Source organism: Cloeon dipterum, chromosome 2 (genome assembly GCF_949628265.1).
Source record: "Cloeon dipterum chromosome 2, ieCloDipt1.1, whole genome shotgun sequence".
NCBI classification, from domain to species: Eukaryota; Metazoa; Arthropoda; class Insecta; order Ephemeroptera; family Baetidae; genus Cloeon; species Cloeon dipterum.
This window is the reverse complement of record NC_088787.1, coordinates 11,480,385-11,504,216: the sequence shown is the minus strand read 5'-3', so window position 1 is coordinate 11,504,216 and position 23,832 is coordinate 11,480,385. Positions and strand designations below refer to the sequence as shown.

The following is a 23,832-nucleotide window of genomic DNA, read 5'->3' as shown; positions in this document are numbered from 1 at the left end:
TTTTTTAAAATTACCAACGTGATTATTAATAGGTGCTAAAATGATCAACCTCTGACGCGAAATCTTGCAGGACTTGTTGTAAATCAAAATAAGAATAAAAATTTATATTGCCTTGTACTGACCTTTTTTTAATCCGGTTGAAAATGGGAATTCCGTTCAAACCAATAAAAACGAGAGCAATTCCGTTCAAAGTTAGTTATGCAACTTGCGCAGCGTACGCGCCACACAGGTTGCATAGAGTAAATTATCGAGTAAATTAATGTACTGCTAAGCACCTCACTGTCAGAAACATTCTTCGTTTAATTTTTTGTTACTACACGATGTACCGTATAGTATTTTTTGTTTTAATCATTAAATTTATATTTTTTCATTTTACGTTTCTAAATTTTATGTTTTGACCTATTACAAAATCGCAGGTTGTAATTATTTCGGCAAAATGAGATAAAAATATTTACTATATATAGTGATTAAAATTTAATAGTATATCTCCATTTAAGGGCTTATGGTGCACCATTTTATTTATTTATCATTAAAGCATTAACTGAAGGACGGAGTGCGTAGGTTCACAGAAAAAGAATTTGCAAAAATCTGCTTGCGTGGCTTCAACAAAAATTAAAACCTACAAAAAGGTACGAATATCATCAGAGCTTTGTTTAAAATCAAATTTGAATCAATATTAAATTAAAAAACCCTTGGACCTTGTTTGGAGCTTTACAAATGTCTGGAAATAATTGCGTTCCCATCTTTGCTTTTAAAATTTTGGGTCTACCAAGTTTAATATCCCATTTAAATTAAATGAACCCACCTTGGTGTATAACACATTTTTCTTTTTCTCATAATTAGGAAATTTTAAGATTTTGTAGAGTTTTTATTGTGATATCTTTTCTGAGAAAATCGTGATAAAAGTAAATAAAACGCACTCAATATTCATTAAGAAAATCGTGAGACTTTTTAATTCAAGGTTAAAAATATATGATCAGATCATCTCTGCAATACAGTTTTTTTTACTTTCCAATAATAAGTATATATTAGCATCAGTTTGATCCGGATTGATTCAGTTTTGCATGAACAGGCTTTTTTCGAACTTACATTGCATGTTTTCGAGTAGTATTATATTTTAGTGTTTGTGCAAGTAACGAGACAATATCCGATTACCACACTTACAGTTTAAAAGTATCACTTCATCCAGAATAAATTACCATCACAAAGCAAGATTACACGTTATTAAAGTTGGCAAGGACTTGACAAAATGTGTATAAATAGTCGGTTTGATACTCTAGTGCTAATAACAATTTGTGCTTGTTTAGGAACAGGACACTTACGACATTAAAAAACATAAATAAGGCGCAAAAGAGAGCCGGCTACTATTAATCATGTTAAAACTGCGGTTACAGAACAGTAAAATCGAACTTCAAAGCTTCTTAAAGATTCTGGAACTAAATGAAAAAATTGAATTTGATAATCCATTACAATCGCACTCCACCGGCCTTGGAAATCGTTCCGTTTTCATCAAAAGCACAGGCCTTTCTCGGTCTAGCTAATCAAGCCACACATCATCTCGCAACTGTACATTTAAAATATATCGTAAATCGTGACTAGCGTTACATTACAAAACGTTGTCAAAGTGTGTGTATATCGCCATCTCAGTTAATTGCAGAGTTAGTTAAGTACGTTAAAAGCTCCCTCCCGCTCATTCTTGATTGCTGCATTGCCGATCCCGCGCACTCCTGATTTTTGATTATCCTTGAGCAGTGTGTAGTACAAAAATTTCAGGGACGTAATTACAAAATTAGCATCGTGTAATGGAATGCAGCTCGGAATCAGCGATGCAGCCATTTTTTTATCAGCGGGCAGTCCTCGTCTCCGCTGCGCAAAGATGGCGGCAGGAAGCGTGTGGCCTCGCGGAAACCGGACTGCCCGCTGATTCCATCGATCGATTGATTGATTCACGAGTCCAGCTTCTGGTCGGCGAAGCTCTTGAAGTCGAGCGACGCCGAGTTGATGCAGAAGCGCTTTCCGGTCGGCCGCGGCCCGTCGCCGAACACGTGTCCGAGGTGGGCGTTGCACTTGAGGCAGCTGACTTCGGTGCGCACCATGCCTGGATTGGCGATGAGAAGCAGCAGATTGGCACCGACTGTTTTTTCAATTTTGGTTTGGGTCGGGGAGGAGGGATTTTTGTGTGTGAGCACCATTCACCCCAGGTGAGCAGAAGGAAACAAAGAGAACAAAATATTTTTCGTCAGAACCAAAGATCTTGCCGCATTTCTACTCCCAAATTAAATCAGAATTACTCTACAGCATGCACCTACACCAATTATATTATTGAAAAATATTAAAATGATGTGGACTGAATTTTTTTTAACGTGTTCAGTACAAAATCAAGAATTTTCAGATGACTGATTGCTAGCGCTGGACAGAAAGAGTGAATGTCTAAGAAAGGAAGCCAAGAAGAGGTTGTGTAAACTATAACCGTGATCAATAGGCTGCTCAAAGGTAAAGGAAACTCTTAGTTTGGTGGTGAATTTATTGAATTCGTGTAACCAAATGTAAATCAGGTGGCCTGACAGGCTCTGTATTGGTTTGATCTGCAAGATCTGCATAGACCTTTCAAACTAAACCACTTGGAAGCTATCAGGGTGCTCAGGAAGCACCCTGAAGTCACCAAAATGTCATTCCTGAACGCCCTAATGGCTTCCTAAGTGGTAATTTTTCCAAATTCCAGGGTTACATTTGCTTACCACCCGGTTTTTTTCACCTCTGGTTTTAACCACTCAATTTTTGCCAACTTCTTGTGCAAGAAATGAATTTTTACCATTTTCCCTTGAAAAAACCTTAAATTTGTAGTCGGAGTGGTCAATATTTCCTCCACTATGCAGATTTTTTCTTTTAAATTATCATTATCTGCTGCCTCAATTTCTCAAAAATATTATTTATGACCATTTTTCAACGTAAGGTCCTTAGCAAATAATTAAAAAATTATTGAAAACTGAGGTGCAAGAAACTGTTAAAAATTGAAAAAAAAATACCATTACACTACATTTTTTTATATCTAAATGCGAGTTTTTTGCAACCCCGTCACATTCTGAAAGCTTTCAACTCGGCCGTTCCAACTGTGTGCAAATCAATTGACCACCAACTAAAACTACCCTAAATGCAAACCTGTTAGATGGGTTTTCTTAAAAAAAATATATTAAAAAACACTCTTGGCCAAGCGCTTTTTCAAACAGCTAATACAAAAAATCTTGATATTTTACTGACCCAATAAAAAAATTCACATAGTACACGTCTTTTAATTTAATTGGGGGTGGTAATAATACAATATTGTTGCAGTCGAACATGCGGATGTGAGTTCTAGTAGTGCGAAATGGACATTTTCATTCATCTGTCCACAGTCCACGGATGACAAAATTTAGAATTTCAGACAATGCTGCTTGCAATGCAAAATGTTTTATTTGTTTGTTACGTGTTACAGACGGGAAACCAAGTTGGTTGTTGAAAATTGAATTAAGAAAATAGGCAGAACAAACTGAAGACTTACAAAGTCATGCTCTCGTGCCACACTTTTGGGAAACACAGGGGGCGAATGATACAAAGCTAAGATGCTCACCGTGCGAGGTGTCTTTCGTCAGTTTGACCTTTGCGGAGTCGATGACGTCGTTGAACGCCGGCCAGCCGCAGCCAGACTCAAACTTTGTCTCCGAAGAGAACAAAGCTTCGTGGCAGACGACGCAGTAGTAGGTGCCACCCTCGCTGTTTTTGTTGTACTTGCCAGTGAAAGCCCTTAAATGGAATTGAAATATTTGGAATATTTTATTAATGCATTTTAAATGAAAAAACGATTGATTTTTTCCTCCAAAAAATAATAAAACTTCATAAATAGGTGACTTGTAATAAATTTTTGTAAGTAATTTTTCCAAATATTTATAATAAGAACAAAAAGAGATCATGAAATTTGTATTTCTGCGTAAAAAAGCCAAAAATGTGGATTTTTTTAACAAATTGCAAAATAAATTTTTGTGAACTGGTTTATTGGCTGAATCAAATTAATTTTTTTGCAAAAAATCTGCAATAAAATTAAACATTAAAAAATGGAAACACCGAATTCAAATTAACATCAGAAATAGATTTGGACTGAAGTAACTATTTTAGTGGTTTTAATTAGAAAAAAATACTGCTTTATCACATGAGAAAACACTCGAATTTTCACGCAGCACTCAAGCTAACGATCTCGACTATTCTACTGTTATGCAATTAATGTAATTAGCAAAGCGAATTTTTAAGTTTTTTTTCATTACCTCTCGGTCCCCCTTTCCTGGGTGACATGGTACTGCATCGGAGTAAGCCTCTTCTTGAGCTCTTCCTTGGAAAAGACCTCATTTTCCGAAGCCATTCCTACGACAGCCGGCATTTCAACAAAAATTAATGGAAAATTCGATCAGACGAGGAAGACACCGCGCGGTGTGCTCTGCTGGGCAGCCTGGGAGCGAGTGAATAGTGAATAATAGCCCGAAGAGGAAGGAGGTGCACCTTGAATAGTGCGTTTCAAAGGCAAATTAATGCATAACGACAAGGTTAAACCGTCAAAGACGTATACCTTGTAAGGCAAGAATGCTAAAGCGCGTGACCTACATAAAAACAACCAGATTTGCGGTTTAAACACGGCAGTCTGGCGACAACCCGACTGACCGCAGTCGTGTTCATAATTTTGTTATTCTCTTACCGCGGGCTTGGTTTACATTGACAGATGCCTGCTGGTTGCCCATTACAGTCGTAAAGGGCGAAATCGCAAGGGTTTTCCGCCGGGCTATGCTGGTCGAAATCGCGGCTGACAATGAGCGGCAGGTGACTGTGTTACGCAATGTCAGCAGTTTGAAGGTTACGCGCAGCATACCAAATAAAAATAATGAAAAAGGTTGCGAGCGGCGAATGAACTTGGAACGAAGGTTTAAAACTTTGCCTTTCCGGGAGGGAAGAGCCGCCGAACAGCCGGCGAAAAGACACGCGACCGCACCGCTTGACTTTTATCGCGCCCGCCAAAAAGTTTGATAAAGGGAAATCGGGCGAATTACGCAATAAGCTGGATTCAATGAACTCGTGCCTACCTAAATTGGCCTACAGCTGCTGCTTGACAAAAAATTTACATCGCCAGTGACGTAATGCTGGCTGTATTCATTGAGAGCGAGCGCAGAGACACCTGCTGGTGGAATGCTAATCATCGTCAAGAATGCGCGCCAAGTTTCGTATTTTGACATTTAAACAGGGCCCATTTTTGACATTCGTGGTTCCGGCTTCCGGCGGTTCGGAATTCGGATTTTCGAAATGACAGCCCACTTCTCCAGCAGGGTGACCAATTTTGAGTTTGTGAAAAATGTGCGGGAGTCTGGATTTTGCTTCAAGTCGTTCAAGGAGAGTGTAGATCTCTCGCGAATCGGTAATAACAAATTCGCGCTTATCGTCTGCCACTGGCGTTCAAATCTCTTATTTAATATCATCTTTAATTAGCACATCTGGACTTGGATAGAGTGGCTCGCGACTTGGACATTTCCGTGCTGCAGGAGCACGTTGGAATTCTCGTCAACAGTGACCTGAGCGACCTGAAAGGGGTCGACGCTGGACTTTTAAAGCTGCTTCGGCTGGCGCAGCTGTGCGTAGACTACTGCTTGTTCTGCCAGGACTTTCTGGAGAGCAGTTTATCAGCTCTCGAAAATGCCCATCAAGATGCTTTGAAAGTACTACAGTGGAATTAAACAAATTATTTTAATTCAACTAAAACGTTTGCCCTAGGAACTTGACAGTCTCAGAAGGGAAAATAAAACTTTAAAAGAGAAATTGAGGAAGGATATCAGGAAAAAAAGATTTTTATCGGAGAAGGAAAACCTCAATGACCAATTTTACGAAGTGAGTGTTCATTTGTTTCTCCAAACCGCATAATCTTTATTAAATGATTTTTTGCAGTGTTCACAATGTAGAAAAGCTTACACAAGTCAGGAATTTCTTCAAAGCCATATTCAGCGGAGGCACAGTGCCTCAGAACCTGGTGAAGACAGATTTGCCAAAGAAATGTTTGAAGAGCTCAAATCAGAAATTGAGTCTCTCAGAAAAGAACTGGTCAGAGAAAAAGAAGAATCTCTTAAAAACTTCCAGGATCACAAAGTAAATTTTAATTCTTTGGTTTAATTTGATCTAAAATAATTTTTATAAAATTAAGACTGAAATGCAGCTGAAGAGAGAGGAAAATTTGTGGAGTGAAATAGAAAAGTCACAGGCTGAACAAAGAGCCAGGCACCAAGCGGAAATCGCAGACCTGACTGCCAATTTCCAGTTACAATTGAAGGTAAGTTTTAAAATTTTATAAATCGCATTAAATTAATTCATTTGATCTCAGCAAGCGTTGGCTGATTTGGCGACAAATTTGAGCAAAAGTGAGGGATACAGCTCAAAAGTTACCGAAGTCCCATCTAGTCAACCCTTAATAAATGTAAATAAAAATCTTTAAATTAACTCCATTCGTGATTAAAAGCGTTTATGTTCTAGCAGGAATTCGAAATTGAGACGTTGAAAAAGGAAATGAGTGAAATGTGGCAAAAGAAACAAGAGCAGCAGGAACAGTGGTTCAGACTTGAAAATTCAAAGCTGATGGAGCAGCTAACAAAGATGCAGGAAAGAGGTGCAATTCTACCAAATTTTCAAAATGACTTTTATTATAAGATAAAATTTAATTTCTTCCTATCAGAAGCGTTCTTCGATTTATTTGAAATGATTTTCATATATGCAAAAACATGAATTTTTAATTGGAAAATTGTTAGGGATTCTTTACCTTTAAAAATCGTGATCTCCATTCCAGATGAGCAGCGTTGGTCTTCTCTGAAAAATCTGCAAAACAAGCCAGACCCTCCTGTTGTCTTGCAAACTGATGCAGCAATTATTCCAGTGCCAGCAACCAGAAGGAAACGACTTCAGGCTTCAATTAATGCTGAAATCAAAGACATCACTCCTTCTACTCGTAAATTTTCTTTTATTTGATTTAATCCTTTTTTGCACTGCTCAATTTTAGCAGCCCCTAAAGAGGAGAGTAGTGAAAGCAGCAGCAGCAGCAGCTCGGTTGAAGAAGTGCGGCCTGCCAGTGCCCCAGTACAGAGTCTTGTCGTTTGCACTCCTAAAATCATACCGTCCAGGCCAAAATCTGCGATGGCCTTTGAGGAACAAAGTGTGGAGGAAACGTTCAGCGAGGAAGAAGAGAACTCAACTGATCCAAGCGAAGACATTGAAGCCACTCTTCAAGAGTAATTTTGGTTGAGAAAGTCATTTGCAAATATTTATTTGTTTTATCCAGCATGAAAGAAGCCATAGAGGGGAATCCAGTTTTAATTGAGTCCTTGAAAAACGAGGTTGAAAACCAGATTGAGGAGAAAATGTCTGAGATCGGTTTGTCTAGTGCCGAGCAGAGTCTGAACAGGAGCGAATTTATTTCCGTCAATAACAGGATGAACGAGCAGAGGAAGCAGGCTGAAAAGGTGAATTTAATCTAGCACTCTTATCAGATGATTTATAATTTTTATTACAGCAATACCGTGGCTTCTGGAAAATACGGAAGGGTATTGAGAAGAAGGTAGAGAAAAAAGCCAAGGAGAACGTGTCCGAGATTTGCGTCGAGTCAATTGTGAAGCCAAGCAAGCTCAAGCAGCACCCAGGATTCTTTTCTAAGCTTACCAAAAGATACAACAGTGAGTGTATTCTCATTAGTTCAATTCATAAACTTAAATATTATTTCCAGAGAAAGAAAACAAGGCTAAATCTGACACGCAGGTCTTCACCTCAACTCCATTGAAAGACGCAGTGGAGCCGCATAGCATTTTGAAGCCGTAATGATTTATTTGTTTGAGTTCTGCTTTGTTTGAAATTAAATAGTTATTCCTCAAATGAAAGTCGTTTGATCGTTTTTCTAGAAGTAACTTGAGAATGAGCAGTGAAGCGTTGTCTGAGAAAGTATTGGACGAAAATGCTGCTGAAATCCGTCGGGCACATTCTTTACCAGCCAGCAAATTCGTCACTTTTACCTCATCAAAAGAGGAAACCAAAGAAAACAACTCTTGGGATGAAGACACTGCCTCTAACAAGACCACAGAACCAAAAGAAGAGGTCAGAAAGATTGGCCAGGGAAGCTTTAATCCGTTTATACTCTCAAGGTTTGATGATTAATTTTTTTTGATCCACTAGTTTCAAGACTGATAATGTGTTATTTCTAGTGCTAGTGGGGGAAATCAGATCAATTTGGATGACTTGGAAAAGGAACTTGGAACTTTCCAGCTGTCACCGTAAGATGAAAAGTGTAAACTTTGTTAGATTAATCATAGCTATTTTTAGGTCGAGTTTTCAGAATAAGAGCACCCCAACTACTAAGACTGATTTAAGGTAAATAATCCTTCTATCAGTATGAAAATAAGCTGTTTTTACTTATAAATTTGCAGTTTACCGCTCAGTGATGACAATTCATGGGATCTGGAGGACATTTGAAATTTTTCGAGTATTATACTGTACAAATGATTTTATTCATATCCAAGAACAGAATGTGGCAATTTTAAAAATAAAAAAGTTTAACAACTGAAATAGGTCTTAAAATCTAGCCCAAAACGCCAACTATTTTATGAAGATTTGTGCAGAGCGGTTTTTTTGACTTGCAGTTTCTTGAAAATATCTGTCAAGTCCAGAATGCAGTAGGAGCTCAGTCTGATCGTCTTGTCCACTTGGCTTTTCAAAGTCAGGTAGTGCCCTTCTGCCACATCCTTTTTGCCATCACCTGCAGAACAAATTAATTATTATCTATTACAAGCAGTCAGTTAAAATCCCTCACGTTTATAATTCGGATATTTGCTGAGGTTGAAGATGTAGCGATAAAAGTAAATCTGCTGATGCAAATCGTGTTCTGTGTACTGCAAAATAAAAATAGTAAAAAACGGTGCATTAAAGGTTTCAGTCAATTTACCTCTTTGAACATGGCACTCTGATTGCACTTCCTGCAAACAGGATTGCCTTTCTGCAGCTTGTTACCAGCTTCCTTGCTCCTGAACTTGCACCTGGGATCTTCGCACACCATCCAGCACTCATAATATTTGGCAATGTGTCTGCGGATTGCGTTCGCAAGGCAGTTTTGTAAATATGGGAAGCTGCTCGACGGCTTTACAGCGCAGTCTGGGTTTGGGCACTTTTCCAGGACCAGAGCTGGCGGTTTCACGTTTTCCAAAAAGGCAGACCTCATCTCGATGGTAGTGCCGCACTGCGAGTTTTGGCACTTGAACCTAAAACTGCAAAGAGAAGAGGAGCAATTGTTATTAAAAAGAATTTACGATGTTAATATATAAATCATCATTCAAAGAAAAAAATTAGCATAAGAAATATATTAGCTATAAAGGATTTAAATTTTTTTTACCTTTCGCAGTTTTTGAACCTCTCCTCTTCAGAGAGACAGAATTGGCTGATTTGTTTATAGCTATCATCCTCATCTTCCTCCCTCCTTAGTGCTTGCCTGTATGAGGTTGCGTCTAGACCTGAAATACAACAAACAACAAAAGTTAGTCTGATTTCAGAAAATTGCTTTGTTTTTGTTTCCATCTTGAACCGATCTCTAGCAACAATTCCATTAAAATTAAGGTAGTTTACTTAAATTTAACTGAAAACCAATAGGATAGAAATTTTAGGATATACAAAAAATTTTAAAGGTTCTAAATTTTCCTACACAAATTTTCCATATGAAACTAAAAATGGAGATAGGCAAATTGACATGCTTAAATTGGTTATAAACAATAATAGTGAAAATACCAGGTGAGGAGGAAATTTAAGGAAAAAATAAACCTACCGAGGCACTCAGCGACTCTGACGGCATCCGTGCCTTCAAGGCACTCGATCAGACGGGTCACAACTGGATGCACTTGCTGCGCCAAGTAGTAGTCGATGTCCACCTTGAGCGCCGGATTTGCTTTAATTTCGTCCAAGTGGTAGCCTCGCTGCGTCGCTGGCAGGTCACTTCCATCCTTAAAAATAAGAATTTTATTTAAGTATACTTAAATTAGCTGAAAAAACATTGCGTACCTGGCAGACGACGTAGTGTACAGTGTCACCTTGCTTCAGCTTCTTTCCTCCCTTGGAATTCAGCCTCATGGCGACCACGACGTGCGGCAGACCCTTCTTATCCGAGTACTGCTCTGGGGGCCTGGTCAGGGTCTTTGCAATGGCCAGCTGCGCAATGGGAATCTCGCCTTTCTCTAGCTGTCCACGGATTACACTTAGTTTATCGTGCAGCTTCTCGATGCGTTCGTCAGCGTTCATGTCGCTGAGCAGCAGGTCCACCACATACCTGTAAAAGGCAATGTTAGTGTAAAGGCTGACTTCTTAAAAGAGTCTCTTTGATACGTACTTTCCTGTGGTAACGGCCATCGGCGCCCAGTCCCTGCGCACAATGTCCAAGCCCTTGAGTTCCTGCTCCGTCTTGAACTTGCCATCAGGCAGCCTGGCGATGGTGAGAGCTGCGTACTTCTTTTTCTTCAACAAGAGAAGATACTTGAAGATGCCGTCAACGTCCAACTCCAGCTGCCGGTACATCTTATTGACCTCTGCTTTAACCTGGATGACAAATAGTGATTAAAACAGATCTCAAAGCTTGGTGGGAGCAAACTCACTTTGAATCCTAATTTTTGAACTTCGTCAAAGCTTGTGCTGCGTGTGTTGATCATGATTGAATCTGTGTCTCCATAAACAACGTCTAAGCCCATTTTCTCCACTAGGCTTTTGGTGTTCATCAAAATATCTCGACCCTTGGCTGAAATTAATCAATTTAATATACATCCAACATGATTTAAAATTTCAATATAGGTTGAGGAAAAAATTTTTGCTTCAGTTACGAAAAAAATTCAATTTACCTGTGACAAGAGCAGCCAAGTGTTTGGCGTAGAAGCGCGAGTTGGAGAAGCCCAGGCAGCCGTACATGCTGTTGGCCGTCAGCTTCAGGGCCATTTGCCTGATGTTCAGCTGCATCCGCTCCTCAGGTTTTGACACTCCCTTGGCGAGAATGCCTTTGACACTCCGTCTACTATCGACCAGCTTTTTGATCTCCGTAGGAAGAACGCCAGCTGCGGCGCTTTGAGCTGAGGTCAGACAGGCGAGCAGTTCGTCGAGTCCGTCACCATCTTCCTCGTCCTCATCATCATCATCATTTGCTTCTTTCTTGGGCTGTTTATTAAACAATTTATTATTAACACAAGTTAACAACGTGAAAATATTCACACAGGTCATCTAGCTGCAAAATTGTCAATCTGCTTTGAATTTGAATGAGAGTTTGGTACATTGAATAATTTAATTTAAAGGCAAACTTGACTCAAATGATGATAAAAATAATAGCAAAATAATTGTTTTTGAAACTTTTCTCTTAAAAATCTTAGCTAAAACCTCCATGCATGAATATAGTTCCAATATAATAAAAGATTTTAACCTTTGGCGCTTTCAGCGTGATTTGATTCATCAGCAGAGTGGTGAAGCAGATGTTATACTCCTGGATGATGCTTGGATAAAGCGAGTTGAAGTCCATGAGGAGGATGTAAGAATCGTAAAAGCCCTTCTTTGGCTCCAGCACCAGGCCTCCAGAGTAAGCAGCCTTCTTCCTGCGGCCTTTCTTGCTTCCGCCACCACCTCCCTCCTCGTCATCCTCCTAATGAAATAAACTTTAGTATGGTTCTACCTTTTGTAAAAAAATATTGCTACATTGGCGGCCACTGGCTTCTTGCCGTACACTTTGTCAGGCACAATGTAGCCCCGCTCATTGAAGGCATGCAGAAGAAGAAATTCGTTTCGCTCAGAACGACCACCCATCAGGGTTCTTGACATCACATTGCCTGGGAAGCGAATTTATTACTGCCTGGAAAGGAATTGCACTAAATGCAACCTACCAGCAATATTTGTGATCTGAAGAGCGAGAGGAATGGCGTTGATTTCAGTCATGATCTTGAGGATAAAAGCTGCGTCCTGCATGCTCGAACAAATCAGACTTCGCAGCGAGGCTCCAGTACTGCGGAATAAACAAGTTTAATCAAGGGAACGTAAATTTGAGGGCCAGCAAACCTATAAGAGTTGCGAATGTCCTCGACAGTGTAGATGGTGCGCTGCGATTCAGGGATTTTCAAAATGTTCACGCACAGCGTGTCCAGGTCGTAACTCCTTGATTTGATCAGCTCTTGCGAAGAGAGCTTGACGTCGCAAACTAGGCGGCCGCTGACCGCAACTTTTGCTTGATATGACTTGTTCTGAAAATAGGAAAAATTAATTTTTCTAGTAGAAGTTGAAAAACGCCTTGTCATACTCCCAATCCATCCATTTTACTCGCTCGCTTCAGCCTTCCAAGTCTGGACCAATTCTCGACTTTGAGAATGGAGATGCGGGTGAGCAGGGTTGGTAAATCGAAGTTGGCAATGTCGTGCCCAATCAGCAAGTCAGGGTCCGTTTTAAAAATTAGCGTGAGCAGCAAGGACAGCAGGGCCCTCTCGGAGTCAACCTTGTGCAGGGTGGTCGACTTGAAGTTGGAAGTTTTGCCCAGGGTTGCGTTGTAGTCAAAGGGCCACTTGCCCTCGCTTGGTTTCGTGACAACTGGCAAATTAAAAAGCTCAATAAATTCATATAAGATTTTTTCAGGAACTCACTGCAAAAGTGTGACTGGAAGGCCGGCTGTGGAGGAGGCTGGTCTACAGGGTAGCTGCTGCTGACCAGGCAGCTGGCCATGACGATTTCATTGTGCATGGTCTTTGGGTTGACTGTGATTTTCAGGTTGAGGGTCAAGGCCACCAGGGGCGGCGCGGACTTCTTTTCGAAGCAAACGCTGATATCGTCCATGTCATCGAGAGTCATCTAAAGCAGGAAATGTACAGAAGACGTGGTTTGACCAAAAGAACAAAAATCCTTACCTCAAGTTTGCACCAGCTAACAGGGTTGTTGACTTTGACGGCACCTTTAACGTCCAACCAGCACGGACCCTTGATTTTCCTATGCAGCAGGAAGGTTTCCAAGCTGGACGTGTTGGTGCCAAAAGCGTGGCTGAATGTGTTACCGCTCAGATCCTGAGGAAGATTTTCCTTGGCCCCAGAATACATCACCTGATAAATAAATCAAGATATTATACCCACTTAAATGGAGTCCATAAAAATTTCATCGCAACGTGTTCAACGGGAATATTAACAAACAAAAATTAATAATCACATTATCAACTAGACCAATTCTTTAATTTTGATGTTTTGAGTGTCAGAAAAATAATGTTTAAATTTGAAACTTTTAGAAGAGAACTGGATGATCTGATTAAATAATCCTGAATTATTTTAGCTGAAAAACTCCTCATGAGAAAACCATTTTTTCATGAAATTAATTTAATTTAATTTCTCCAATAATTATTTTTTTTGGCAGAATTTAGTTGCGAGAGGTTGCGTTTTCAAATATGGCATTAATTAACTCCACAAATGTGTCTAATTTTAAATTGATATTGCTTCGGAAAAATTATAAAAATTATTACCTCTAAATACTCTGCTTCAATCGGAATGCCAGGCTTCTCGAAGCAGTAGCTTTTAGTGGCAGTGCGAGACTTAAACTCAAGAATGCCATACTTGTTGGCTACCGACGAGGTGAACTCCTTGTAAACGTCAGCAACACTCACTTCTTCGTCTGTCTCTTTGCCCTTCTCTAGTTTGTACTGAAGCGATTTAAATATGAGTAAAACTGGAACATGGCAAAGATATAAATTTATCACCTGTCTGGGAAGCAGGAAGACTCGCTTTTCGATATTGCGCACAATCAGACAGGTGCTGACCCAGGCGGCCTTGCCACTTCCGCCGATGTCCGCCTGGATCTTGCCGAAGAGGTAGACCACACCAGGATGCTTGAATGGATCCTCAAATGCATCCCACCAATACATGCGGACGACATCGTTGCCAGCGGCATCTTTCACGGTTGGCAGCCCGCTGTCTGTGTATTTCACCTCGGAGGCGGTCACGTCCATCTTGGACTCCTGGCCCATGTTCTCGGTCATGTTGCTCCAGATGCTCTCAGCACTGGGAAAGAATAAATAATAAATAATGGATAGTACAAAATTTAAAGCTCAGTACTTTGCAGCTGGGACTACGGGTTTTGCCATTTTCTCCTCTAAAATAGCTTCAGAATCTTGTGTTTCTGGAATAACCTGCTGGCTCTCTTCAACTTTGATGTCCAACTAAACAGACTTTAAATTAGAATAAATTATATAAATTGAAACAAAATCTACCTCAGCAAAATCTGTATCTGAGAAGCAGTCCATGGAGTCAGTTTCTTCGATGAACTGCGAAGCCGGGACCTCTGGCACCTCCACAGGCTCTTCTTTAATTAGAATAGGGACAGCAGGAATGGATTCCTTCACAGCCTGCCTGACAGGTTTGGGGGCCGGGAGAGGTGGTGGAGGCTGTTTTGGTCGCTGCACAGGCCTCGTAGGCAGAGGCGCTAGGGGCTTGGCATCCAGGTCCTTCATCAACTCGCCGAGCAACTCGTCATTGTCGATGTTCACGTCCTCAACCTTCTTCTTTTTGGGCTGCATGTTGGCCAGCATGTGGCGGATGTTGCCGCTGCCCTTGGAGTTTTCCCCCTCGTCCTGGTGCTTGCTCTTCCTCTTGCGGTCGCCGCCACTTTTTCCCCGCGACTGCTTGGAAATCGACTCTTCGTCGAGGTCGTCGTCAAAAATCTCCCGACCGTCCTCAACATAGCCACTTCCCTCTGAAAATAATTGTAATATTTAAGCGAAAAACATTTAATCAATATTAACTGACCATCGACGATCCAATCATCACACTGCCTGTTCAACACTCTTTTGCTGTATTCTTTTTCATCGACCAAATCGTAGACATTATTTACTTCGTCCAAAGAGGCTTTGTGTTTGCCTCCTCTTTGTTCTTTCAGCTGCTTCAACGCAGCGAATTTTCCTAGTTTGTCAGCTTTTTGGCGACGAGAACGAGACGTGGCCACTGCAATGACAATAAATAAATATTTTTGCTAATATCATAAAATAGCAAAACGTAACGTGTAAATTGAGTCGAACATAACAAGTAAAATATAATTCTGTAAAATATTACTATGGAACGTAAAATTGTGCATGGTATCATACAATGAACATTGGAGAACCTGGCACAATGATACCGCTAGCCAAAATTGAATTATAAGTAAATCGGCAAGATTCTATGTATTAATTATTGGAACTTACAGCTTTCGTCGGCCATCCTGCAACTAAAAATCTAACACCTGTAAGAAAGTAAATTAGGAAGAGTGGAGTGCGAAGAAAACATCTGCAGCTGGCCCTCACTCTCACTACTCCTGCGGGCGCCAAAATATTGTTCCCGCTCGGCCAGCAGATGGTGTCGATTGTCGTTTGTTTCGTGGCGCGAAATAAACCCTGACTAAGAAATCTTATTCCTTTTCGACCTAATAAACTGCTACATTTTGCCTAATTTAGTGCTAACTTAGTTCTAAATGCAAATTTATCCATTTTAATTTTATTTTGTTAGTTGAAAGTAGCTTAAATCGCTACGTCAATGGAAATTAATCGATATATTCAGCTCTAATGAGGCTTCACCTACATGTCTGCCTCTGATTGGCCAGCTAGAAATCATCTGTCGTCAACTGTTCTGCATGTTTTGTACCGAGCGAAGTGTTGTTGTGTGGCAAAGTTTTCCTTAAAACAATTAAACCGCTCGGCTTAGGGATATTTACTCAATTAGAAATGAAGTATATTTTGCTAAATACTTGTTAGGGTTCGAACTTTTCTGGTGTGGCCTGTGGTATGCATAGACACTAAAAGAAATTAATCATGCAACTCCAAATCAGCCAGGTAAGCACCGGCGAATTAATTTCACTCTTGGGTGACGTTGCTTGACCGTGTCATATTTTCCAGATCTGCCTTGTTCTTCTTGCCATTAGCTCGTTTTCCTCCAGAACGCTAGGAGCAAAGCCAAGCCTGAAAAAGTCAAAGTCTGTGACGACGCAAATCGAGGCGAAATGGGCATCAACACCTTTTCTGCTCGAGACTGCCGAGTATCTGGCAGAAGAGTCGCCGGAGTTAATGTGGAAGTTCATTGATTTCATTAATGACATTGACCCCAAGTCGATACCAAAATGTATGGCTTGCGCATTTAGATTAGTTGAATTTTTACCAAACATTCTGATTTTGCAGTGAGCGAGAAAGAATGGTACGAAATAATAATTGGCCAGGTGCGGCGGATCGCTAGTCCAGCGCAAGAGTCGATGCTCAAGCTAGCCCTTTCGATGCGAGTCTACTCTCCTCGCATCGAAATGTACTCTCAAATCGCCCGTGAGCGCGGCCTCGAGGACAGCAAATGCGTGGCCGCCGTTGATCTCCATGGCACTCTCTTGTGCGACCCATCAGAAATAATTCCTAAGGTATTATTTCAAATCAAATCAAATTATGGAGACTTATAAAAAGAGTTGTTTCGCAGTTAAATGCCGTGATTGAGGGTGAAAATCCGGTTCTGTACAAAATCGACCATCACTTTTCCTCCAAGTCAATCTCCCAAAGAGCAACGGCGGTGCTTTACGCTGAGCTCGGAACAGAGCAGTTCCAGACCTTCCACAAAGTGCTTAAGGAGGCTGCCAGTCGGCACAACGTTGATTACGTCCTTCGCCATTATATTGTGCCGGTATACTGAAATAATTATTCTGCAAATCCCTATTTTTAAACTGACAACAACAGAGCAAGAGACAAGATGCTGGAAAAATTCTGCTCTCTGGATATGGAGTTGAGTTGCAGATCAAGAGCACCGAGTACAAAGTCCAAGACGACTCTCAGGTGAAGGACGATGATGGAACCGGTGCTGGTGGTGGAGCGGACCAAGAAGAAGAGGATGAAGTGGAAGGATTCAACTTTGGACGGCTCAAGTTTGTGTTCAGACCAACTCAAAATTTCCTCTTATAACCTACGTCCATCCTCAGGTCCATGTACCCGGATAAGGTGGCCAACCTGTCGAAGCTGCGGCAGCACCTGATCGACGCCAACAGCGAACTGGCGCCGCTGAAGGCGTGGCAGCTGCAGGAGCTGAGCCTGCAGGCCGCCGAGCGCATCATGAGTTCCCCACTGGACGAGGCCTTGAAGACCTTCACGCACATTGCTCACAACTTCCCCCTGCAGGCCAGGTCCCTGATCCGCACGGCTGTCTCGCAGGACCTGAAGAAGGAGATCAAGAAGAATCAGGAGGGATTCCTCTCCTCCCTCAGTCTGCAACCCGCCGACTCGGCCCTGTTTTTGAACGGACTTTTCTTTGATGTCGACTCTTTGGATGCTGGGGCGTTGCTTGAGGCCGCACGGGCTGAGCTGAGGACCATGGAGGGGCTCTATGGAGTTGGTAAGCATGGAAAACAATTCTGAAGAGCCTTCTAAAACTATTAAATTTGTTCTTAAGAGGAAAATCCGCAAAGGATTAATGAAAAATATTATAAATATGGTACTCACTCTAGAAAATAGACTAAATTGCTGCAATTTTTCGTGGATGTGGCAATCGTTTAGTAATATTTCATTCAATTTAATTATTTATTAGATTTTTCTGTTTCTCCTGCTAGAATTACAAAAGAAAATCCTCCACCAAGTTTAAAGCAGTGCAGTAATAATGGATTTATTGTAAAAAAAGCACAATTATTGCAATTTTCTCCAATTTTAATTATCCTCAGAACAGGCCAATGTTTTAACTAGGAAAATTCTAAGCATAGCTAACTTCTGTTTTTGAACTGTTAAGAAATAGCCTGACCTCGAATTATTATTTTTATCTTGTGGTTTCTGAATTCATTTTTTTTTTATTGTATTTAATTTCCAAAAATTATTTTTTAGGTGTGAAACAGCACCAAATGGGCTCATTATTGGCGCTGGACTTCTCGTCAAGCTCAGGGTCAAGCGTAAACAGCGGCTCTGGTGGCGGCACTGAGTATGCCTTGGACATCAGAGACTCGGCCGTGCAGTGGGTGAACGACATTGAGAACGACAAGCAATACATGCGGTGGAGCACGTCCCTGACGGAACTGCTACGTCCAACGTTCCCTGGCATGCTGCGCTCGGTGCGCAAGAACATCTACAACTTGGTCATGGTGATCGATCCGGCCAGCGTCGAGGCTAGGCCGTTGCTCAAGCTGGCCGAGTCTTTCCTCATCCACCAGGCGCCACTGCGCATTGGCCTCGTCCTTGCTGCCACAGGCGCTGAAGGAGATTCGGGAAAGACCAATCCAGGGATTGCCCTCCTTGAGGCTTACAATTACGCCACCGAAAATGGAAATTCTCAACAGGGACTCAGCCTCATCACTGACGTAAGAAATATGATTTTTCTTTTAAAATATATAATTATTTGGTTGGATTGCTGCAGTGATAAAATTGTCTTTGTTTTAAAAATTTTTACCGAAAAATGTTTGCTTCTTGATGCACATTTAAATTTAAAAATCAAAATTGAAGAAAGCCCTGAAAATTTTAGAACTGTAAGCTATTATTCAGCAGATCATTTTCAAATTAAATAAACAATTTTTAAAAGTCTTTCAACACAAAAATGAGTTTCTTACAATCTTATTTCACTTTTACATGGTATTTTGTTCAAATCTTCATCTCTTTTTTGTTCAGGTTTATGCGTCTGTTGGCGAGGAGGAAGGTGAAATAACCACCGACCTCATTGAAGCAGCCCTTGTTGCCAAATATCCCCAAGTGGACACAGAGTTGGTTTTCGGACCAGATTCCCCTTACGATTTTGGAAGAATGCTGGCTAAGGAATTCGTTGACAGAGCAGGATTTAGACATTTGCCCAAGGTAACCAACTAAAATCAATTTAAGAAATGTCCTGAATCGCTGTACCCGCTCCTTAGGTGCTATTAAACGGTGTGCCTCTGCCTGAGGACTTCTTGAACAGTGAAGGTTTTGAAGAAGCTGTGCTGACGGAAATCATGGCGCAAACTCCCTCTATCCAGCGTGCTGTCTACAAAGGGAAACTGACGGACAGTGACGACGTTCTCGATTTCCTGATGGACAAACCCAACGTCATGCCAAGGTTTTATTTTTATTTCAATTTTAAGCAAAAGATTTAATGAATGATTTCAGACTAAACGAGAGGATTCTTGATTCAAAGAGTCGGTATTTGGACATGAGTGGAAACTCCGTTGAAAGCGCCAAAGACTGGCCCTCCTCATTTGCCTCCCTGATTCCGAAGGACAAAACGTCGCGGATCATCAGCCAAGCCAAGTACCTGACTTATAAGGATGAAGCCGCCACCCAACCTTTAACCTTGTGGGTCGCAACTGATTTGGACACTCCAGAAGGCAGAAAACTACTTCGGGAAAGCCTGGAAAATTTGGTAAGTTCAGTCTCAAAATTATTTTATTCTACCTTCAACCTTATTTATTCTAGGACTCGACTGCATACATGAGGGTGGCTGTGTTGCCAAACGTGAAGAGCGCCTCTGAAGCCAAATTAACTCGTCTGGCCCTGGCCGCCCTCCGACTGCCAGCTCAGGGTGCAAAGGCTGTTATAAAGCAAATAATCGTGGAAGAAAACGCCCAGAAGATTTACAACAACCCTGATTTTGATTTCAACTCTCTGCTTGGCTTGGCGGTATAACTCTTCTTCTCTCCTAATCCTAATTATACTTATTGTTCCATTTTCAGACGTTGGATTTGAGTGATTTGAAGACATTCCCTAAGTCTGAGGAAGCGGACGAGTTGCTGAAGGCTTTCTCAGACTACTGTCAAACTGTGCTGCTCATTCCAGCTGGAGCGAGGGCTGTTGTTGCAAACGGAAGAGTCCTCGGGCCTCTTGAGGACGATGAACACTTCCTGGCTGACGATTTTGCTCTGCTGGACAAATTTTCTATGACCGCCCACACAGACAGGCTGCAGCAGGCCATGAAGAAGGCGGATGAAAATTCTTATGATGCAGATACAGGTAAATTATTGAGATAACATAATGTTCTGTGATATCAATATTTTGCTTTGTTTTAGTTCCCAGAGGCAGAGAGTCGAGTGATCTTTTATTGAGACTGGTAGCGTTACTTGTGTCCCGACCCTCAACTAAGAGTAGATTTGAAATTCCTTTCGTCAGTGATCAGTACAGGTAAAAATATGTAATTTACTTTTAAAGGAAGTAAAAATTCAAATTTATTTAGTTAAGACCAGAGTAGTAAAACAAAAATCTAGATGGGTTGAAAATATTTATATAGTACTAGTATGAAATCTTATTTCTTATTTAATATCTATACATGTTGATATTGATAACTCTTTATCAAAATAAGAATATCCTAAAAACTTTAATAATCCTTAAAATACGCCATATAATTTTTAATATGATAAAATTAATTTATTCCGTAATATTTTTTAATTCACAATTGTATTCTCCCTTACCGCAGTGTTGTGAAACTGCCAGCAAAGCACCCAGAGCAGCCGGTCTTCGACATTTCCGTTGTGGTTGACCCTGTGTCCCGTGGTGCCCAGAAGGTGGGGCCGATCCTGATGGTGCTGCACGAGGCGGTCAACTGCCGCATTAACCTGTACCTGAACGCCGTGGAGAAGCATAGCGACATGCCACTCAAGAGCTTCTACCGCTACGTGCTAGAGGCTGAGCCGCACTTCACCGCTGAGGGCAAAATGACCGCTGGGCCCTCTGCACGATTTGTCAATATGCCCCAGTCTGTGTTGCTCACGCAAAACATGCATCCACCAGAGAACTGGCTCGTTGAGGCTGTCCGCAGCCCTTACGACCTTGACAATATTAGGCTTGAAGACGTCATGAGCGTCGTGCACAGGTACGAGATTTTTTTTTAACAAAACGTTTTCATTTAGTAACATAAGCCACATGTTATATTTTGATTTTAATGAAGCCCATGACATGTCGTTTCTTTTAATTAATTTTATTGTAAAAAATTCATGAAACGTTTCTAATTTTTAGTGAGTTTGAGCTTTCGTCTTTGCTCCTCGAGGGCCACTGTTCCGAGGCAATGTCTGGAGCCCCTCCACGTGGGCTGCAGGTCACCCTGGGGACGAGACACAATCCGGTGTTGGTGGACACAATCGTCATGGCCAACCTGGGCTACTTCCAGCTCAAGGCCAACCCAGGATCATGGCTCCTCCGCCTCCGACAAGGCAGATCAGCTGAAATCTTTGATATCGTCAGGTGCGCTTGCGAGTTCATTTTTACACCATTGAATTTTAGATTCATCTAATTTGGTTTCTTTATTTTTTAATATTAAATGAAGTAAGTGAGACATACATTATTGTTGTTGAGCAGTTTATTAGGCAATTTAGTTGTTTTAGTTGGAGCCTTCTTTTGGCACTAAAACAAACAAGATTTGTAGTAACGCATTTTCCCCTTGTGATCTTAGATATATCTTTGGATTAAAAGTAGAATTCAATCATTTCCCCACATCCTAATTTTAAGAATTATCCTGTCAGGAAAAATGGTTGTCTGGTTGTCTTAGTTTTAATATAAAATTTTTCTCATAGTGTTGATGGGGAGGATTCGCCGGCCGAGTCCGAGGACCACCACATCCTGATCTCCTCATTCCGAAGCAACGTCCTGAAACTGAAAGTGACCAAAAAGCCTGACAAACTCAATATGGACCTGCTGGCCGACGACGAAGCACCGGGAATCTGGAACTCCATTACTAGGTACCGAATTTTAACTAATCCTCTGATCTCACTCTCTTCTTCCCTCGGCCGCAAGGATTCGCAATGATTATAAAAAGATTCAGAGACTCCGTGAACAGGAGCTAGCGAAAAATTTCTGGCTCAATCCCGTCGGATACGTGGCTAATCTTCTCTGGAGGTGACGCAAGCAGGCTTTTAGCAATAGCTAGTCGTTGGTGCCTCTTGTTGACTCGCTAGTATCGTTTTTGCGGCTAGAGACCCTGCCCGCTGTTTTGGCCCGGCTTTGACGCTCTTGTGTTGAAATTGCAGTACTTTTAGCAAATCCAGCGCGACCGACGACGCGAAGGAAGAGGAGCGGCTCAACATCTTCTCGCTGGCTTCAGGCCACCTGTACGAGCGCTTCCTGCGCATCATGATGCTCAGCGTGGTCAAGCACACCAAGACGCCCGTCAAATTTTGGTTCCTCAAGAACTACCTGTCGCCCACCTTCAAGGACTTTCTGCCGCACCTGGCCAAGGCGTACGGCTTTGAGTACGCGCTCGTCGAGTACAAGTGGCCGCGCTGGCTGCACCAGCAAACTGAAAAGCAGAGGATGATTTGGGGCTACAAAATCCTCTTCCTTGACGTCCTCTTCCCGCTTGATGTCAAGAAAATCATCTTTGTCGACGCTGATCAGGTTAGTAAATCGGAAATCGCGGTACTTTTTTGGTACCATTAGTTAGTGTTGGATTAAAAATGTACGCCTCTATAGTTTAAAAGTGAAAATTCGTGATTTTTCCAAAAGTTTCCACCAATTCTCTGAGAAAATCGCGAAATTAAAAGGCTTGTGATGAGTATTAAATTTTGTTCTAATCAAACTTTCTTTTGGCTATTTCAAAATTTTGTGTGGTTTTCATTACTTTTGCTCGCAAATAGGGTAAAATACCCTTGGCCTTTGAAAAAATGGCTTTCCCGAGATATCAAAGAAGAAGGAATTTTTGCCAGGATAAAATAATAAATTGCAAGTTTCATAAGCTTTGCAACTATGCCAAGATTTTTGCTCTAGCCTTCAGAGCTGCTTAATTATAAAGCTAAACATTTACGTAATTCAATTTAAAAAAAAAATATTTTTAAAGTCGGAAACACTTTTTTAAATCCAGATTACAATTTTTGAGATGTTCAAAAAACCTAGTAGCTTAGAAAGTCTCCAAAATGTGACGTTAATTTTCTGATTTGTTAAAGTTTAAAATTTTTATTGTGTTTTAATAATTTTTTTACTTTTTTTGGTTGATACTTAACTAGAATTTCAAGTACAATATTCTAAGAAAGGCCCAGAAGTTCGAAAATTACCTAAAACTGTCTGTTTGGATTTTTAATTTTAATATTTCATCACAACAACTAGTGACGACTATAACATAACTGATTTGCAATCGTTTTCAGGTGGTGCGGACGGACTTGAAAGAGCTGCGAGACTTTGATCTTGGTGGTGCGCCGTACGGGTACACGCCTTTCTGCGATAGTCGTAAGGAGATGGACGGATTCCGCTTCTGGAAGTCGGGCTACTGGCGAAACCACCTGCAGGGCCGGCGCTATCACATCAGTGCTCTCTACGTCGTCGACCTGAAGAAATTCCGGCGGATCGCTGCCGGCGACCGACTGCGTGGCCAGTACCAGGCGCTCAGCCAGGACCCCAACAGCTTGTCCAACTTGGACCAGGATCTGCCTAACAACATGATTCACCAGGTGCTGATCAAGTCGCTGCCGCAGGAGTGGCTCTGGTGCGAGACCTGGTGCGACGACGACTCCAAGAAACAGGCCAAAACCATTGACTTGGTAAGATAAATGTAATTTTCTGGCTGTCTTTTGAGCGAAGTCTTATTTTTTTATTTGGGAAAATGTTTTTAATAAATATTAAATTAAATTTGCGGTTTCAGTGCAATAACCCGCTGACCAAGGAGGCAAAGCTGACGGCCGCCATGCGTATTCTGCCTGAGTGGAAGGGCTACGACGATGAAGTTAAGGCAGTGCAGGAAAAAATCAACTCTGAGCATCAACAGCAAGCGAAAGAAGACTCTGAGAAACACCAAATCCACTCCGAATTGTGACAAACTCATCACTTTGCAATGAAATGTGCTATTATTTAATTTAAAATAAATTGTGTTGAAATTTTAAAATCAATTTTCTTCA

At 41.2% G+C, this 23,832-nt stretch overlaps 4 protein-coding genes across 9 annotated transcripts; 2 read left to right on the top strand and 2 right to left on the bottom strand.

Moving 5' to 3' along the window:
* Positions 1 to 926: 926 nt before the first annotated feature.
* Positions 927 to 5,212, bottom strand: SelR (methionine sulfoxide reductase SelR). 3 transcript variants are annotated; one of them, XM_065477543.1, is made up of 4 exons: positions 5,103 to 5,212; positions 4,296 to 4,392; positions 3,608 to 3,780; positions 927 to 2,134 (listed from the first exon to the last, which is right to left on the bottom strand). In XM_065477543.1, exons 2-4 carry the CDS (start codon positions 4,388 to 4,390, stop codon positions 1,947 to 1,949), a joined length of 456 nt encoding a protein of 151 aa, XP_065333615.1. In that variant the 5' UTR covers positions 4,391 to 4,392; positions 5,103 to 5,212; the 3' UTR covers positions 927 to 1,946. The 3 variants fall into 3 exon arrangements, with proteins under 3 accessions (XP_065333615.1, XP_065333613.1, XP_065333614.1); XM_065477541.1 differs by lacking the exon at positions 5,103 to 5,212 and adding an exon at positions 4,721 to 5,092; XM_065477542.1 differs by lacking the exon at positions 5,103 to 5,212 and adding an exon at positions 4,721 to 5,087 and having other exon boundaries at positions 927 to 2,098.
* DZIP1 (DAZ interacting zinc finger protein 1) lies at positions 5,181 to 8,607 on the top strand. 2 transcript variants are annotated; one of them, XM_065477540.1, is made up of 16 exons: positions 5,181 to 5,431; positions 5,503 to 5,729; positions 5,785 to 5,898; positions 5,956 to 6,153; positions 6,209 to 6,334; positions 6,386 to 6,478; positions 6,538 to 6,667; positions 6,845 to 7,003; positions 7,058 to 7,283; positions 7,334 to 7,514; positions 7,565 to 7,724; positions 7,775 to 7,862; positions 7,947 to 8,186; positions 8,247 to 8,315; positions 8,365 to 8,412; positions 8,469 to 8,607. In XM_065477540.1, exons 1-16 carry the CDS (start codon positions 5,320 to 5,322, stop codon positions 8,512 to 8,514), a joined length of 2,217 nt encoding a protein of 738 aa, XP_065333612.1. In that variant the 5' UTR covers positions 5,181 to 5,319; the 3' UTR covers positions 8,515 to 8,607. The 2 variants fall into 2 exon arrangements, with proteins under 2 accessions (XP_065333612.1, XP_065333611.1); XM_065477539.1 differs by having other exon boundaries at positions 5,182 to 5,431; positions 7,055 to 7,283.
* Positions 8,526 to 15,397, bottom strand: DNApol-alpha180 (DNA polymerase alpha catalytic subunit). Its single transcript, XM_065477538.1, has 22 exons — positions 15,254 to 15,397; positions 14,823 to 15,017; positions 14,288 to 14,769; positions 14,133 to 14,236; positions 13,778 to 14,078; positions 13,544 to 13,720; positions 12,945 to 13,133; positions 12,684 to 12,888; positions 12,347 to 12,630; positions 12,109 to 12,290; positions 11,937 to 12,055; positions 11,752 to 11,882; positions 11,483 to 11,698; positions 10,914 to 11,223; positions 10,674 to 10,813; positions 10,412 to 10,617; positions 10,087 to 10,351; positions 9,854 to 10,028; positions 9,428 to 9,545; positions 8,984 to 9,302; positions 8,852 to 8,930; positions 8,526 to 8,797 (listed from the first exon to the last, which is right to left on the bottom strand). Exons 1-22 carry the CDS (start codon positions 15,267 to 15,269, stop codon positions 8,643 to 8,645), a joined length of 4,368 nt encoding a protein of 1,455 aa, XP_065333610.1. The 5' UTR covers positions 15,270 to 15,397; the 3' UTR covers positions 8,526 to 8,642.
* A 253-nt stretch (positions 15,398 to 15,650) lies between these two features.
* Positions 15,651 to 23,819, top strand: Uggt (UDP-glucose-glycoprotein glucosyltransferase). Of its 3 annotated transcripts, none has more exons than XM_065477652.1 (19): positions 15,652 to 15,877; positions 15,941 to 16,163; positions 16,220 to 16,446; positions 16,503 to 16,703; positions 16,757 to 16,941; positions 16,996 to 17,405; positions 17,885 to 18,354; positions 18,659 to 18,841; positions 18,898 to 19,079; positions 19,130 to 19,382; positions 19,436 to 19,639; positions 19,693 to 19,969; positions 20,026 to 20,137; positions 20,430 to 20,825; positions 20,969 to 21,193; positions 21,523 to 21,687; positions 21,985 to 22,342; positions 23,086 to 23,478; positions 23,580 to 23,819. In XM_065477652.1, exons 1-19 carry the CDS (start codon positions 15,857 to 15,859, stop codon positions 23,748 to 23,750), a joined length of 4,656 nt encoding a protein of 1,551 aa, XP_065333724.1. In that variant the 5' UTR covers positions 15,652 to 15,856; the 3' UTR covers positions 23,751 to 23,819. The 3 variants fall into 3 exon arrangements, with proteins under 3 accessions (XP_065333725.1, XP_065333724.1, XP_065333723.1); XM_065477651.1 differs by having other exon boundaries at positions 21,976 to 22,342; XM_065477653.1 differs by lacking the exons at positions 21,985 to 22,342; positions 23,086 to 23,478; positions 23,580 to 23,819 and adding an exon at positions 21,743 to 21,940 and having other exon boundaries at positions 15,651 to 15,877.
* The last annotated feature ends 13 nt before the right edge of the window (positions 23,820 to 23,832 follow it).